We start from the raw sequence: 17,723 nt of genomic DNA, 5'->3' as shown, positions 1-17,723 counted from the left end.
CCCACTTCACACACACACACACACACACACACACGCCTGGAATATTATTTACTGCAGTTGCACACATATCGCTTACATAGAGAATTATGAGTCCTGAAATTTAAACAACCTGTGGCGTATTTTATCAGTTTTATTACACGTGACATTTTTTTTTTCCATTCAAATTACATGCCCAAAAATTGCTTTTATCTGAAAAACAGGCAGCATTTTCCTTACATCACCTTATCAAATAAAAGCACAGAACCAAAATGAATCTTTTGTCGTCATTATTTTTATATGTATATTTCTCGGATTGTATTGAACCTCAGCCTCTGTGCTGTCAAAGCCGTAATGTTTGCTTGCCTGTGTAATGCTATGCCACACACACACATACGCAGACATACGCGCTGTATTTGTGCTGGCGATGACAGCATAGCAGCGTGTCGGCGGAGGTTAAAGGGCGAGGTTTGCTTACCTGTCGATGATGACAGGGTCAGATGGGGTCTCGTTCCTGTTGCCACAACTCTTCTTATCACAGCATCGACTGGAGGGAAGGGGGGGGGGGGGGGGGGTTGGGGTGCAGAGACAGAGGGGAGTTAGTTATAAGATGAGGCTCGATTGTGAACAGCATAGAAAACAAGGCACAGGGAAAGGAACTCAGGTGAGAGAAGAGGGAGAGAGAAAATGGGAGTGCCGGGGCGTGAGACTTTCGTGGCATTTGGAGTAAGACTTTAAGGAACCGCATAAACTGGACTTATGTTGGGCTTGGAGAGGTAAGACTGGCACTTCAGCTCTATTGTAGGTAAGATCAGCAGACGATTTTACCTGCTACAGTTAAGTTAGGAGCGGCAATGGAGGAGTGAGCTAGAACGGAGCTGGATACGAACTTGTGGTGAATTAGCCTCCAGGGCTCAGGTTAGCTCCATTTCTGTCAGACATCACACAACCAGAGATCTTATGTTCTCTATTTTTCCTCAGTGCTCGTCCCCTCCCTCTATCCCGCCTCTCTCTCTCTTTCTCTCTCTCTCTCAGAAGTGGGTCACAGAGTGGTCCCACTGGACCTGGGGAGTAGTGCATGCTGGGTAGAAGGGGGTTGCATACTGATGTGACGAGTCCTTTCTGAATCATTTGACTGCAGCACAATGTAAGAGTGTGTTATGTGCCCCCAACCCCCATTCCCCCGAAAAGTACCATCATGCCTGCGCTACCTTTCTTCTCTGTGTGTGTGCGTCTATGTGTGTGTGTGTGTGTGTATGCCTGTATTTGACTACATGTGTGCCTATACTGTATGTGTATGTGTGTGGGAGGGAGATGGAGAGAGAGAGAGACCCTCCCCCTACTTTCTTGGGTCCCACAGGACAGGAGGCTTGGAGAGCCAGATCAGATTTCTGATCTCAACCGTTTCCTGCAGCATATGAAAACAAGTGGTCTAAATTGCCTTGTGTGATAACCAGGAAGTGGTTAGGCTTTGCCACTAGCATTTTTCTAGATGTAACTCTGCATGTATTTCTAGATGGCTGGTTTGTGAGGGACAATCACATGCTGTGTGATGCCTTTATTGATTGTAAATGCATGCAATGGCCTGTGAGTGCTTCGCTTGCTTGAGTACATTTGAGCCTGTGTGTGTGTGTGTGTGTGTGTGTGTGTGTGTGTGTGTACGTGGGTGTGTGTGTCTGTATTTTATGTGTAATTTGAGTCTGTCCCCCTCTGCACATAGCTCACTGTCAGGACACAGCAAACTGCATGTATTACACAGACTAAGGAGGATGGGTTTGAGTAATGAGCTTTTCCTTGTCCTAATTAGCTGAACATGAGAAGGATACACACTCTCACACACACACACACACACACACACACACACACACACACACACACACACACACACACACAGACATACAGACACACACATACACATACACACCCCTACCAACAGAAATAGGCCAGGGCCCCTCTCCCCAACCCACTTAGAGGGAAATATTAAGATTTCTATTGTAATTTGGCGTTACAGTCATTTCCTCTTCATGTCTTTGCCCCCCTCTTTACACCAGTGGAGCAACTTCCAACATGGAATACACTGTTCATCTTGATCTAGACCGTAAAGCGTTGGCTGAAGATTACCAACAAATGACATGTGTAGAGGGGTGAGTTTTGTCTTACCTGCACATGATCTCATGGGTCAATAGGACACGACACATCTCTGGGTTTTTATCCTGGCCTTCGTAGACGATCGCCTGGAGACGGCAAAAGATAATCATTAAAAACTCTGGGTGAATTTAAAATGACACTGATTTATTTTTTTCTTTTAGATCCCCAAAAGTACTCAGGGAAAAAAAATATAAACCATGATGCAGGGGCACATAGACACAGAAAAGTGTGTGTGTCTTTCATCATCTGGGACTAGTGTTGTCTATCTGGCAAATGTGTGTATCGTGGGAATCCAGTCCTCCTGAATAGGAACGCTCTGTTCTGACAGAGATAGTGAGAGAGAATGTGTCTGTGTGTGTGCATGTGCACGGGCGGTGTGTGTACTTGTGTGCGTGTGTGTGTGTGTATGTGTTTGTGCGTGCGTGTGTATTTATATGTGGTGTACAGTGAGCAGTTGGACTGCCAGACTGGAGTATAGTGCACCATCTGGTCCATACAGCACAGCGTCCAAAAATCTAGTCTGGTTACCCCTCCAACCCCACTCAACATGCTCTCCAGGGCTGTGATCACCCTGCGTCTGCACACACACACACAAACAGGCACACACACACACACACACCGATAAACACGCAAACACTCACACACAGTCATACGCACATGAACAGACACACACACACTAACACACACACACGCGCGCACATATCCATGCGCGCACACAAACAAAATCCCCTCCTACTCCTTTCATTCTAAGGCAAACTCTCTTCAAGCCTAATGGCACTAGAGGCAGAATTGGCAAAACAAAAGACCTGATATCAAAACAGCATTCAAGAGGCTTATTTTCATCGTTATCTAATTCATCCTAACGGAGAATTCCCTCAGTGTGCGCCAGCCCACATGTGCTGCTCTGTATTTCTTTGTGTGATTGAATTGGCCATAACACACTCTGGAATAGTTTGTTCTGTTTCACATTGAGGAAATGAGGGTCAAGGTCCTCAAAGAGTGAGCTGGCATGCATCACTGTCTCTCTCTCTCTCTCTCTCTCTCTCTCTCTCTCTCTCTCCCTCTCTCTCTCTCTCTCCTGCACACACACAAACACACAACCGCTTGTGCACTTCACAAAGATATTCGCACACTATATGCACACAATCACACCCACACAGACACACACACACACACACATATATATATATATAGTGTACACTGCCTGACGCTTGTGCAAACGCACACACACATACACACACACCCTCGCGCACACACACACACACACCATTCCCACTTACTGGCTGCTGTGCAGAGGTAGAGTATGAGGACACATGTCCTCTACTTTTCTGGGCCTCTGTAAATGTATTCCACAGGTAAGACAGGTCGTTTATCAAGCTGGCTGTGCTGTGCTGAAGTTGAGGGTCTCAGACACAGGCATGCAGAGGGGTGGGGGGGCGGGCGGAGGGGGGAGCCAAGATTCAGACCAGCACAACCACCACACCGATCCAGAGTAACTCTCAAGCCTGTAGTTTACTAATGCAAAGCCCTCTCTTACCTGTTTAGTCATGGAGTCAATGAGACGCACATAAAAGTCCTGTTCTGTCCTGATTCCTGCACAGGAGAGAGAGAGAGAGAGAGAGAGAGAGAGAGAGAGAGAGAGAGAGAGAGAGAGAGAGAGAGAGAGAGATTTTCAAATGCTTTCCCTACTTTACTCAAGATATGGTTGGAATGCAAGTAGGAAGTTTCATATCACATTTGAGTTAGAACTTTCCCTATTTTCTTGGGATATTCCAAATCACAAGTTTTATTCATTCTGAATAACTTCCTCAGTGAGGCTAAACTTTATGAAACTGAGTCGTATCCGTTAGAACACTAAAATGGCTTTTAGTGATTTGTTGCATGCTGTCAGTTTGCTTGGTCCTTTGGAAAATTATTTCATTTTCTTTGCCGGTGTTGATTTTTTTTCCTATTAACTTAGCCTATATTAAGACATAATTGTTAAAATGAATTCAACACGAACAAACACGCATAATTGCTGAATAAGTCTAAATAAATTCTTAAATCGAGGCACTAACCCTAAAAACCAATCGTTCAAAAGAGTCTGGAAACATTTCATTTTGCTATTCAGCTGTTTCTCCCACTGCCAAAGTAGGCCGACCGGAGAAGTTACTGCAAGAGGCAGTAAACTAAGCACAACACAGCTGAATAATAATAATAATAATAATAATGATAATAATAATAATAATAATAATAATAAAGTTTGAAAAAGATTTGCCACAACATTTAAAGCATTTTACCACAGCAATAGCCTATTTATCTTTTATTTTTTATTTAACATTCATAATTTAGAAAAATAAATATTTTACATAACTGTAAAAAGAACATTTAACTGTCCTAACTATGTGACCCCATAAAACAGTTTTTTCCTGAGTTTGTTCACTTGGCGTATCATTCACTCATTGCTTTTGTTATTGCTCCATAAAAATATGTGAGCCAAACTCACCGTTACTGTAGAGGAGTTGAAGTCTATAATGGATCCCATTGTTGGTCTTTTCCCCCGTCGTTTCCTATGAAAATTAAACCAAACAGCCCCGGTCAAAGCAAGTAAACCATCTCCTCCAGGGAGTTTTACTGTGCGTCCACGTCGCCTGAACTTGATATTTTTAGATTATGGACATTATGCCTCTCCAACTGTGATCAAACAGAATTCACTTCGTTTGTTACCCTAAAAACAAAAGCAGACACATAAAAAACAGCTCCAAGGTTTAGTCTGTAACTTGGACAACTTTTCTTTATGTGATTTAATAAAATATAAGTTGTCAACTCAGCTTCTTGTTATTTTGAAAATTTGATAGAACATTTCAGTTACAAAATAGGCCCGTGCACAACTTTATCACATGTACTGGAAAAGGAAAATGTTTGGAATTCGTGTTACAGACCACATTTCAAATAATAGTAGGTTGGCATATACTTTACATTTCTGTGTCCAATAAATCATAGCATAATTTGATGTTAAAATCTCCTTATTAATGCTGACTAGCAGTAGAAGGGCATTTGAGCAGCCGAAGCATGGGTCTAAGTTATGAATAATAAATAGGCCAATATTGTATCCTATTGGATAAAACAGCTATGGCATTTATGAGTAAAACACTCACTAATAACTACATTTGCAAACAGAACAACCATGTTGCACAACATAAACTAATCAGTTTGCAAATTGATTGAAATTTATGTTTGTAGTTAAAAATAAAACGTCTTGTCCCACACAATGAGCAGATTTTGTGTCACAAAAATACCAGTCGACATCATGGGCATCAAAGTATGACAATTTATGGACACTTCGCACATTTTATCGTGAGTCCAAATTTGACCTGGTAGCTTTTGTCATTATAATGAAGGGAAAAGATCAAGCAATAATAGCCAGAAATCTAGAAATATTATGTTTGGAAAAATCACATCAGTGAAACATTCAGGATTTTTTTTCCCTGCTGTGTGTGTCTGTGCAAAACAGCTTGGTAACCTAAGTCTAATAATTTATCACTTTGACTAAACAAGCCAATAATATCTTGTCAGACATCGGCCGTTTCTCCTCTATTCCCCCAGACATTTACACGATATAGGTGAATTTCGAGCTTTTTGCAGTAACTTTGCCATGCCTCAGCGGATTGCCGTCCTTGTGTGTAATGTGGGCTACATAGTTAAAACTCACCTTTTCCTTCTCTACAAAGTCAACGAAGGTGGTTCTCTCTATTTCCACTGGTTGACCCTGTCTGTCGTATAAAGCCAGGACGAAGTGGAAGAAGTTGGACTTCCGCAGATTGGAGGGCGGCTGTTTCTCGAAGTGTGCCCGAGCAAGCCCCACTCCGCTGCGGACACAAGCACAACCCAGCACCGTCGGGAACGAATGCAATAAATAAATAAAAATGCAATGTAAAATAGGTCTACTTTTTGAGGCGTTTTAATTCTGAGCTGCAGTTTTCGGCTACAGTTTGACTGTCCGTTCTAAAATCTACACATGTAATTTAATAAAGCCTCTGTCTAATGCACATAGTCGGGGAAAACTCTCCTCTTAGACTTTAATAAGTGTTAAAACAATAACAAAGTAAACTGAGGTTAAAATATGAGGTCTTAGGCCCAGCAGGATTAAATAAACTCATTTGAATATATAACAAGCAATGAATTTGGACAGGCCTATTGCTATCATGAAGGGTATAGAATTAATTAGGCCTGTAATCAATAATAGTGTCAACATTTTCATTTTAAACTTGACAAGCATGACCAAATGCAGGGGATTTTTTCTCTTGAGAAAATTTTTTTAGATAGGGGAAAAGATTTTATTTATGCATGCAGTCTGTGAAAAGTACCTAGATTCTATTAAATTACTGCTTTATCGCAACCAACAAGAGAAACAACTACCGAAGTGAGCTTAGAAGCCTAAATACAAATCAACGCACAACACACTTTCCAGACAGCAAACTTGATATAAGCCTAAATTTAAATCTTGTAGCCTAAAAGTGCTTTGAGCAAGGCTGTTGTTTCCGTCCAGAAATATAATAAACCACTCAAGTCAAATTTCATCATGTGGACCTATAGCTAAAAACTTAAAGCCAGCGGGATCAGTGGTTATCCCACAACTACATCCTTTGGGAACGCATGCTGCCCCAAGTGATATAGGCGCTCCGTCTTTAATACCGCAGTCTTAGTACTGTGGTCTCCCCCGGTCTCCACGCCCCGGAGTCAGCGCAGCGCCAAGGCCGCCTCAGGCTCACCTCTGGGCGGCTGTGTTGGCGTCCAGCACCCCGGCGCCCTGCATCCATGTCCGAACTGCGTTCATCCCGGCCACCATGGGCTCTTCTTTCATACTACTCCCACTCCTCTGGATGCTCTCCTGGATGCCAAACATCAAAACGCACCTTCTCACTGTCACTGTCTCTCTCTCTCTCTCTCCTCTCTCTCCTCTCTCTATCCTCCTCTCCTTGGCTCCCTCCTTTTTTCCTGCCTCCCCTCCTCTTGCGTTTGATCGCGCTGTCAGATGAGCAAAGTGGCGTGGTCTATTTCACTTCGCGTTTAGTTGTGCGTGTGTTCAAAGTAAACAAAAGATGCGACATGTGGAAGGAAAGGGGAGCTGTCAGCATCCAGGGTTAGCTGCACCACATGTCAACGATTCCAGAAGAAAAAGGGGAAAACAACAGCTATGAAGATGAACAATGTGAGAGCGATAAAAGGGGGAGCGCAGGATGAGACGCTGCTCTGAGTTGGCGACAGTCCCCCGGATCAAGGTGCAGTTGGCAAAAAAACAAGCAAAATGTCAGTTTTTTGGAACAAACAGTCCGCAGTGAGAAAGAAAACCAAGGAGATGAAACACGTTTCCCCCTCCTTCGTTGCTTTTCTTTATTTACCAAGTCTTTTCCTCTGTTCAGATGAATGAGACGGAAGATTACGCGCAATTAAAAGGCAGTCCTGGGTATCAGCGGCTCCGCTCCTCGTCAACTCCTGCTCGGGTGATTTGCGCTCTTTTCTTCCCTGAGGAATCACTTTGGACCATCTCTGGGATGCCAAACAGCAGAGAACTAGTAGGGAAGGGGGCGTGGACGACAAGGAGAGCAGAAACGCCCCCAAACACAGTTAATAACACGGACAATCAGCTGTCCACCAACCCAACCAGCACGCTGCCCGCCCGCCTGCCTGCTGTCCCCGCCTCGTCCCACACTGTGTCCCGCCCCAGCCACTTAGCCAGAAGCTGTGCGTGCTGCGTGTGTGCGTGCGTGCGTGTGCGTGTGTGTGTGTGTGTGTGTGTGTGCGTGCATTTGGAGTTGAGGATGCACTGCTTTCACGGAGTTTATCAGACTGTGTGTATCAGTACACATCACCAACTCAGGTGAGCACATTAATATGCCGCTTAAAATCCATTCAGTTTGCCCAGTAAGACTATAGGGCATTGTGAAGCGGAGACCCGCGACGGTTGTATCATCTATTGTCTGTTTTCCCGTTGCTTTGTGGTTAGTTGAGCTGCAGCTATGAAAATTTGATACAGGCTGCCCACATCTGCCTGCTGCAAAAAAGAACAAAACAGAACCCGCTCAAATTCCTAAATGTTCAAAAAGATAGAGAAAAAAAAGATTTTTGTCTCATTGACGCTGTATTCTCACAACCTGCTACAGTTGTAACTCTAGTCGGGAAGAGAAGAAGTGTCATAACTGAGCCCACGTACTTAATGTTAACTGTGTCATTGTCACTACTGTAGCCCACTGTACGCCTGTTTGTGGGTGTTTGTATGTGTGTTTCTATGTGTGTGTGTGTGTGTGTGTGTGTGTGTGTGAGAGAGAGAGAGAGAGAGAGAGAGAAGAGAGACAGAGAGCGACAATAGAACAGTGGGCCACCAATCAACTGAATTCACCCGCGTCCCAAACAATGTACTACTGATGTTATATATTTTCACATTATTGTGCGTGTGTGTGTGTGTGTGTGTGTGCGCGTGTGTTTCCTAATAAGCTTTAAGAAGAACAAAAAAATAGAATCATGACATCATTCTAACATTTTAATGTGAATTATTTTGAGTTTTTTCTCATGAACTGAATCAACTGTGCTCAGGAGTGCAAGTGTTTATTCAGACTTTCAATTGTGGCAGATTATGGGCTTTAAAAAAGTTGCAACTTTCCAAAACCCTGGCAGCCACTACACAGATTTCTGTTACAGCCTGATGGTTCGAAATTAGCTTTGATTAGATGCATTACATAAATCTTGAGAGACTAGTGTTGAATCCAATATAAATATGAGGATTACAGCTAAATTGTGGGCCCTGCTGTCCAAAAAAATTAATTTGGTCAAAAATAACTGTAGTACTTAAAAATATAAAATGTTTAAAATTTGCATGGCTGCTCACAGAGCCATGAAACTGCATACTGGGCTCACATATGCATGAACACTATCAATTACATGATTCTGGCCAACTCCAGCTTGGAGAAACTGAGGATGTTACAGCTCTCCCCATGTTCCCCATCATCCCTGCTTTCCCCAATGATTACAGAGTAATTTTAAATTGTCAAATTGAATTGTTTGAGGGCCATCTGTTCAATCAGTGTTCTTTGGTTCATTATAATGAAATGGAAAGAATGAGAAAGTTATTTATATTGGGAAGGCATTTCTGAAAAATTAAGGTTTAATCCAGTGTTGTTGAAATGTGTTTATTTGAAGCATGTGTGTTCTTAGGATGCACAGGGCAATAAAGCTGAACATTTAAAGGTTTCACTCTAAAATGGTTTATAAATCTAATTGGTGAAAAAACAAAAAACAACGGTTACTTGATGGCCATAACTCATTGTTTAAAAACACACACAATTAGGCCTACATTCTATAAAACGTTATTTTTTTTGCAAAGGGAATAACCTAGAATGAGTTTTACTTTCATATTAACAATGATTTAGTAAGTAGCCTATGGCATGTTTGAAATGGTGGATAATGGTGGAATGAAACGTCTCTTGTCAGATCCTCATCCAGTGTGCAGCACCATCGGTTGAGACAAGAGTCTAAGTAGATTGCAGAGTTTGATAAATGCCATAACCGGTCAAGGTTAGACACCAAACCCCCCCAATCATGTAATCATTGTCTATAGCTGTTTATTTATGTCTCCTGCTGTGGGAAGAGAAATGTGAGCGCCGTACCATGTGAGTACACGGTACGATAAATAGTGACAAATAAAAGCAACGTGAGACAAAATGTCTCTCTCTCTCTCACACTCACACTCACTTTTATACGCTAATACTCGCACACACAGCAGGCAGAGAGAAAGGAAGAAAGACACTCAGACACACACGTACACACACGCGCGCGCGCACACACACAAACGCACACGTTCAGAGCTATCCTTCAGCACATTTGTTTGATTGTGGCCGTCTCTCTCGCCATGATCTGTCTGCCTTGGTCGGCATGCAGGGCAGCGCGAAGAGGGGAGGCCCCTGGGGTGGCGCGTATTTATATCCCCGAGCACCAACACAGACTGTTAGCCCAAATATCACTGTCTCAGTATCCAAAAACAGATATGTCAGTTGGGGCTCGATGATCCAGCCATGTTAATACTGTGATTTACTAACTCCATGGCACCCAGACACAGGGTTTGCAAAATATCTCCATCCATTACACACACACTGGAATCCGCACCCCATGCGAACGATGTGAAGGTTTAGGTGCGTGTGCGTGTGTGCGCGTGCGTGCGAAATGGGAACTTAAGAATATCAGTTCCAGTGTCCGCATCTACCCAGGATAAAACACATGGGAATGCTATTAAAGATTTTGTGCGGTAGGCTATAGCTCCATTAGATATTTTGAATAAATTGTGATCTGGAAAGGCTGGTGGTAGGCGCTACCATCAGATCCTGTATAACCACCAGATGTTCTCGTAAATCAAAAGGTTGGGCTGATGATAATAATGGCCTGATTGAATTGAAGACTCATAAAAAGACTAGTTGTAAAAATCAGGCATATGCTTATGAGAATGAGCCTTATGTCTAACAATATGCTCTGTACATTAAATGAGACAAATATAAGTGTTAACAATTCAAACTGTAGCCATAGGTTAGAGCAGATACTTTAATTCCCTGGATACTTACATAGGATAAATGTTATTATGACTGTATGTACCCTAAATAATCCTGACCGTACATAGTGACAAAAACAAGCAAGCAGAGATTTTTTTTCCTGCCAGTAAACTGACAGAAAAATGGTGACAGTCTTGGTGATGAAGTCACCGGGTGAACTCTGCAATGACAAATAGTTGGTTCTACTTGTGATGATCAATGATCTTATATTTCGTCTCTCTGTGCAACACATCTTTGACAATCTATAACAATGACTTCTCCCACTTTACTCCAGGTCATTGGAGGACTTATCAAGCACCAGTAGATTCACTAGAAACGCTCACTCTGTTTAGTACAATATTGCCATCTAGTGAATTTGAAGAGACATAGCATGAGTAAATTAATATTCCAACACAGCTAAATTTTACTGTCAAATACACTAGCACTTGCATAGTAAATTGCATTGAGTCAAATGCCATCTGTCCAAAAGCAAATGTTTCTCTGTGCCAATTAGGACAGATAATATGGTCAACAAATTAATGCAGACAAGGACAATGAGATTGTTGATTCATGAATACAAGTTTTAAATAGAATTTATCTTATAGGCTACATCAAACGGAAAACGATATACAGCTTAAAGTTTTCTGATAGCTTAAAAATGCCTGAAATATTGCCTCTATATGTGTGTGTGCTGGTATGTGTGTGTGTGTGTGTGTGTGTGTGTGTGTGTGTGAGAGAGAGAGAGAGAGAGAGAGAGAGAGAGAGAGAGAGAGAGAGAGTGCGCGATTGTGCCTGCACTTGCATGCTTGCACACAGTACAGTTGGTAACTATACCTCATTATCAAAGGTCACACTATAGTTAAAAATAAACATTTGTAAATTTGACTTTACAATAGTTGAAATTCCAATCAGCTTGCCTCTACTTTCACTCTTTTCCTGTGCCAGTGTTCTCACATTTCCCTGCACATTTGGACGACACAGTCATGGTCGTCTGTGTGTTTACTTATTGCCACAGCACAGCACAGAGTGTTTTTTATATATTTATTTTAACTTGTTTCAGAAACGAAGGGAATTGTGTATCATATAGTAGCATTGTTTCTGTTAATATTTGTAATTAACATAATTCTTCCTTTCTTCATAAGACCATTTTCAATTCAGGTAACTGATAATTGTGCTGCTGTCTTGCATTCTAATGCTTAATAATGCAACAGGAGCTAAAATGCACTGTAATTGGTGCTGTAAGAGTTAATGCAGACTATTCATTGAAACATTTTCTTTTAAAGTGAATAGGTTGAGAGCCTTCTCACTTCTCCTTCCAGCTCCATGTTCCAGACTTAGAGGGGCGAACACAGTTGAAAGTTGACCACACTTCCTAAGATTGTTTCTTTTCAGGTTGACAAGGAGAGCTTGAAACTGGCAACATCAGGACCGAGCAACACATTGCCAGCTGCCAAGGAGATACAAAGCCTCAACCAAACACATAAATGTCAAAGTTATAGTTAAGAGAACCTCAATATACTATATGTGGATAAGTTTAGCCTGTAAATATATTGTATGCAGATAGTTCAAGTTCAAGTTAAGTTATTTACAGTATATTGCCCTTTATCACAAGCATGTCTCAATGACTTTACAGTGAATGAGTCCAACTAGATCTAACTGATCAACAATCAATCGCAGAACAGAATGATGTAAGACAAAAACAAGGAAGCAGAACAAAGCACAAGACACACAGCAGCATGTTTTAGCAAGACATAGCTCTGAAGAACACACTGTTCAGCTAACAATCTGATCTATGAATATTGAAAGCTTGATTTCACTTGCACCCTTTGACCTATATTAATCAGAGATGTACTGTATGTTGTTCCAGAGATATCACATTGCTCCTCTGGGGAACTGCTGCATGGCACATACAGTAGAACATTACAGTCGGAGTCAAGGTCATGGCTGACTGTAACACTAAGGCTCTTTATGCACAATTCATTCATTTCATCAATATCTCTTATATTTCAGTTTTCTCAGTCTACCAACCTACCTACCTACCTTACTTTTTTGTTTACTTATTTTCATCCATATATGTTATGGTAGGCATATGCAATGTATTGTGTGAATAGTGGCTGATGGGGAGGGCAAGGTAAAGGCCCAGAAGACATGAAAACACATGCTCATTAACTAAAAATGTCTGTTTCAATGTCCAAACATTGTTCTTTGTGTTGAGACAATGTGTTGATCTTACTGAGGTGAAATGGGGATTGTCCCCTGTTATGGCCAATAGAGGTCTCTGCTATCTAGAGAATCACCTACAGTGGTTACTGTATAGGAAGTAGTAATTAGTATGTATCCTATAAAACATGCTGTAAACCTGTCAACACAAGTTTTAATCCACTGATTTGCAATCATATCTCAGCATACAGTTAAATGATCTTACACCAATTGGCTTCAGGCAAATATTTTTCTGCAATTTCAACCCAACAATTTGAAAATATTTTTTGGCCATACTCATTCAGATGTACTGAAATGTCATATAATCTCACAAATCTCCTTGAGTTAAACAATGGGTATGATGCTGTGCATTACAACTCATAGATGTGATTTGCCCTTGACTTAACTTTGACTTTTAATTGCGGAAAACTGGAGGACAAAAATATAAACTTTTCCCAGCAAAGTGACAAAACAACCAACTAAAAATCAAAATGTCAGTGCTGTCAGGGGTAACATTTCTGACACGTCTCCCCCGAAAGTGCTTCTTTCACTTTGCCTCTTCTGCTTTTCATAATCGGGAAGTGAAGGAGAGGTTCACCGCAACCTCCTGACCAGACAACTTACAGACCAATATTGGGAAGAGTGGCCACTATACTGTATCTGTGATTTTGTCCGCCTGGGCTTTTCTTACATGTGACATGGACTTTTGGTCATAAATTCATCTCTATATCAACTTTGTTAGTAGGTTTATTGGAATTTTAGCCTGTGTGATAATCACACAGTCACTAGTTCCCACTCCAAGAAAATCATACAATACACTGCATTCTGTTTCAAGATTTCCACAGTTTTCTTTCACAACATCACATTTCACCATGTCCACCAAGGACTTACTTCCTACTATCTTTTTGAAAAATAACCATAATTTGTTTTCATCTGCTGTTGAACATTTCGTAAAAGTATGAAGAAAATTCAAGTCACACACTCTTCTCTTTTGTCTTAGTTTTGTGCTTTACTGATTCCACCAAATGTTTTCGGCTACATGGTTGAATTTTCTTCATAGTGGACAAAAGCCTCATGTCTGCACCTCAATGGGTGTGCATTCTTCCTATTGCAGGTTAGGCCATTTAGTAAAAATAGCCATGATTTTTTTTTTTTTTTTTTCAAACAGTGGATATCTCAATTTAGATTGGAACTCTTGGAATTAATTTTTTATCATATTCTAAGAAATCAAGGAAATAAAGGAACAACAATATTACATTAACTACACTTATTTGTGATATATTTATTTCATCCATTAGATTTTATAACCTTCAATAAACTTATGATTACATAGTTTCAGCAAATAAATAGCATTCAGCTTGTTCCCACCAAGAGTGGTATGCTTCTCCCCAGATAATGTTCTACATAATTTGTTTTCTTTTATTTAGCATGAATACTTGATTAAAAACCAAACAACTACCCAGTTTATCACACCTGGAACAGTACTGTCATCACTGTCATTTAGATGAATATCAGTTAAGAATTGGACTAATGCATAGTTTACTCTATTTCAAACCACCAAGTGCTGTTAGTGTAATAGCATATGAAATGTGGTCAAACCACAACAATCACTCTACTGCCTGGCTGAGGGGGAAAAAGGTGTAGCACTGGAGATGCCAGCAGTGACCGAGGGTAGCATACAGATGAGCTCCCTCGGTGCTTTACTGTTTAGTTCCTGACAATAAAGTCTAGTCCACATTAGAGCTACTGACCCCCATTTGATGAGATTTTGTCTCTCGGACCCAAATCTGCCAATATTTTTATTGCTAGATATGATTTTGTCCAGATTTCCAAGACTATCTGTATTGTAGGTAGAGAGATAACAGTGAAACTCTGACTTCTACATTCTCTAAATGAGTTAACTTTAACAATTCATCGACTTGAACCCCCTCAAGGACCCCTGGGGGCCCCCGGACCCCACGTTGAGAACCACTGCTCTAAACCATCAACACATATGACATCTGCCTAACAAGGAGACTGTCTGAGAGGAAACACAAGGTAGAACTCTGCCTGTCTGAAAACTGTTTTCATTTTAGTTCATGAATTCTGAATTATCTTTGCCATTACCTCACTCATAACAGCTTATTAACTGTAATTTCAGACATAAACTTGATCAGTATTGTCCTGTGTGAACTGATTCAAAGGACGTGTGAAATTTCATGTATTTAGCAAGTTTTGCTTCCTAGTGTGCAACAAATGACTGGAATGAGTTGTACAACTCTTATGATAAATATGGAACATCCATATCCACTCCTTAAAATGGTGCTGGGAAAGATCCAGATCCTCATCAAATGACCCATAGAAAACACCTTGGTTTCTATATCAACCATGGTGGCTGTCAGATATCAGGCACCGGACTGAGTCATGACTTCAAATCTAAAGAACCATTCTGTGATTTGTTGTACCATGAGAAGAGTTTCCAGCCACACTCTCATTACCCGGTGAGGGCAAAACCAGAAAACTCTGTGTAACTGATGACGTTGACCCGATTGGTCTTATTGGTCAAATAGAAACAGCGAACTGGTTTCTGTGATAACCAAAACATACTCCACTTGTAGTGAGTGTTTTAGGCCAGTGATTCTCAACCTTTTTCATAGCAAGTACCCTAATTTAGTCCACATTAGAGCCACTGACCCCCATTTGATGTGATTTTGTCTCTCAGACTCAAATCTGAGAATATTTTTCTTGTTAGATATGATTTTGTCCAGAATTCCATGACTATCTGTATTGTAGGTAGAGAGATAACAGTGAAACTATGATCAAAACAGTCTCTAAATGTGTTAACTTCTTGTAAATTAAATAATGGTGAAGTTTAACAATTCATCAATTTGTTGGGGACCCCCTGGAACCCCCTCAAGGACCCCAGGTGGTCCCTGGACCCCACGTTGAGAACCACTGTTTTAGGCCGTACAGTAAAATCTTTCTAAAAGGCTGTTGAAGGAGCGCTCAGTCCAAGGAAGTAAAGCTAATACCAGCGGGGGGAAAAAAAAAGATTTAGGACAGTAACTTGATCCCTTCATTCATCTTCACTGGCCTACATGTTATATAATGGCACATACTCATCTTAGGGACTCCACAAAACACAAAGAACCTTAGGGACTTTTGTTGATGTAATTCTAGTTAAAGTGTACAACATTAACACAAATCACATGCCGGTACTGTCATTATGGGTTTTACAAAGGTCCTGCATGGGTTAGTTACATCATGTGGTAAAAGGAAACTTTCCTTTGGCACGTACTCTACATGTTTCCAAGTGAGGAGTTTGGCTCCAAAATGAGATATCCGCAGTTTTCTTTCTTGTGATCAAATTACCTTTTATATTCATAAGACAAGAGTTAACAAAACGCATTTACAAACTGACCTTATTGTGTTGACGTACATCATAAATTTACACGCCAACCAAAAAAAGACAATAGAAAGACGACTCAGTTGAAACTAATAATAGGGAGAATCTAAAAGAGAATATTTTTTTCAATCATACAACCCCAAAATGGATACTGGATACTACTGGATATTTTCACTCCCTTGTCTTCCCCATCATCCATCTCATTTAACTAGACCTGTGACACTTATATAATCATGTCTAATTTAAACACAAATTCACCTTTTGAAATGCTGATTTTAAACCAGCAATGATGTATGATTAAATCGAGCCATATAAAGTGTTAAAACATCCAGCTATGAGAGCCACTGATTTAACTGGAGCACATGGGGAGTCTCTATCTTGTGACCGATATTCTTTTGACAGCTGTCATGCCTGCTATCCATACTCTCTTCTGATTCATGGTAGGGTTTAATGATAAATCATTATTCAACATTAAGATACTTGGTGAGCATGGAACATGGATATCTATTTTATTTGATATATACTGTATATGAAGCTATTTCTAACCAGAAAGCCTTAATCTCTGGGCATTCCCACATTGTGTGCATATGGGTTCTTATTGATTTTCCATTACATAATATACATGTAAGACAGTTGGAGTGAGATAAAATCTATGAATGAATTTATAAGATATCCCCACTGTTTTCAAAAATGTACTCTTATAAAATGAATGGTAGCACAACAATAAACCAAATTATAGTACTTTTTAAAGGATAGCAGGTAATTTAAGAGCTTAATTATTGAATTAAAACACATTGACAGACTGGATCCGCTAATATGACTTTAGAGATATTTAATGTTAAACTTAAGGTAATGATTTATTTTTTCCCCAAGCATTTTGGAAATAAACTCTTTAAGTGCTGATAGATTAATTTGCGATCATGTGTTACAAAGTCTGTCTCCCACTGATAACATGGATTCGCTAAATATCCTGAGAAGACAGACACCCTCAACATGAACATGTTGTAATACTAAATGAAGAGCAGAAAAATATATGTTCCTATAGTACAGAGGTTACTGTAGTGTAAAAAGCAAAACCATCCCACCAGTTTTCTCTGACAGCGGGGTGTCAATGACAAAATAAAGGAATTTCATACAGATATTCATACTGCATTATACAGCTATGACATTGTATGGTATTATGCATATATTCTTATGGAGCAACACACACACACACACACACACACACACACACACACACACACATACACACACACACACCATATAGAGATTAACACAAGATTAATAAATATTAATCTCAGTAGAGCCTTAATCATAAGATTCATCATTTCAGAAGGAAACACATCTAGTGACCATGAGGTAATGATGCATTTATATTCTTTATTCATGTATAATCATTTAGAATAGTTAAATATTACATGTACAAAGTCATCATGAACATGGCAAAATAATAAATAGGA

At 40.4% G+C, this 17,723-nt stretch overlaps 1 protein-coding gene across 11 annotated transcripts in view; it reads right to left on the bottom strand.

Annotated features, from left to right (window-relative positions):
- The window catches only part of ebf1a (EBF transcription factor 1a), a 54,590-nt gene extending 47,419 nt beyond the window's left edge, over nt 1-7,171 (bottom strand). For 10 of the 11 annotated variants that reach the window (XM_071517715.1, XM_071517721.1, XM_071517716.1 and 7 more), the window contains exons 1-6: nt 6,876-7,171; nt 5,816-5,972; nt 4,610-4,673; nt 3,662-3,717; nt 2,137-2,210; nt 455-523 (exon numbers count right to left, since the gene is read on the bottom strand). In XM_071517715.1, coding sequence (XP_071373816.1) covers nt 455-523; nt 2,137-2,210; nt 3,662-3,717; nt 4,610-4,673; nt 5,816-5,972; nt 6,876-7,009 — 554 coding nt within the window. In that variant the 5' untranslated portion in view covers nt 7,010-7,171. The remainder of the gene's footprint in view (nt 1-454; nt 524-2,136; nt 2,211-3,661; nt 3,718-4,609; nt 4,674-5,815; nt 5,973-6,875) is intronic. The other variant, XM_071517719.1, reaches the window with a different exon arrangement.
- Between the last annotated feature and the right edge of the window lie 10,552 nt (nt 7,172-17,723).

Source organism: Centroberyx affinis, unplaced genomic scaffold (assembly GCF_046629955.1).
Source record: "Centroberyx affinis isolate AG114_WGS23_722 - 3 ecotype Tasmania unplaced genomic scaffold, CSIRO-AGI_Caff_v1 ptg000514l_1, whole genome shotgun sequence".
Lineage (NCBI taxonomy): Eukaryota > Metazoa > Chordata > Actinopteri > Beryciformes > Berycidae > Centroberyx > Centroberyx affinis.
Note: the sequence above shows the minus strand (reverse complement) of the source record. Positions and strands in the feature narration are given on the sequence as shown.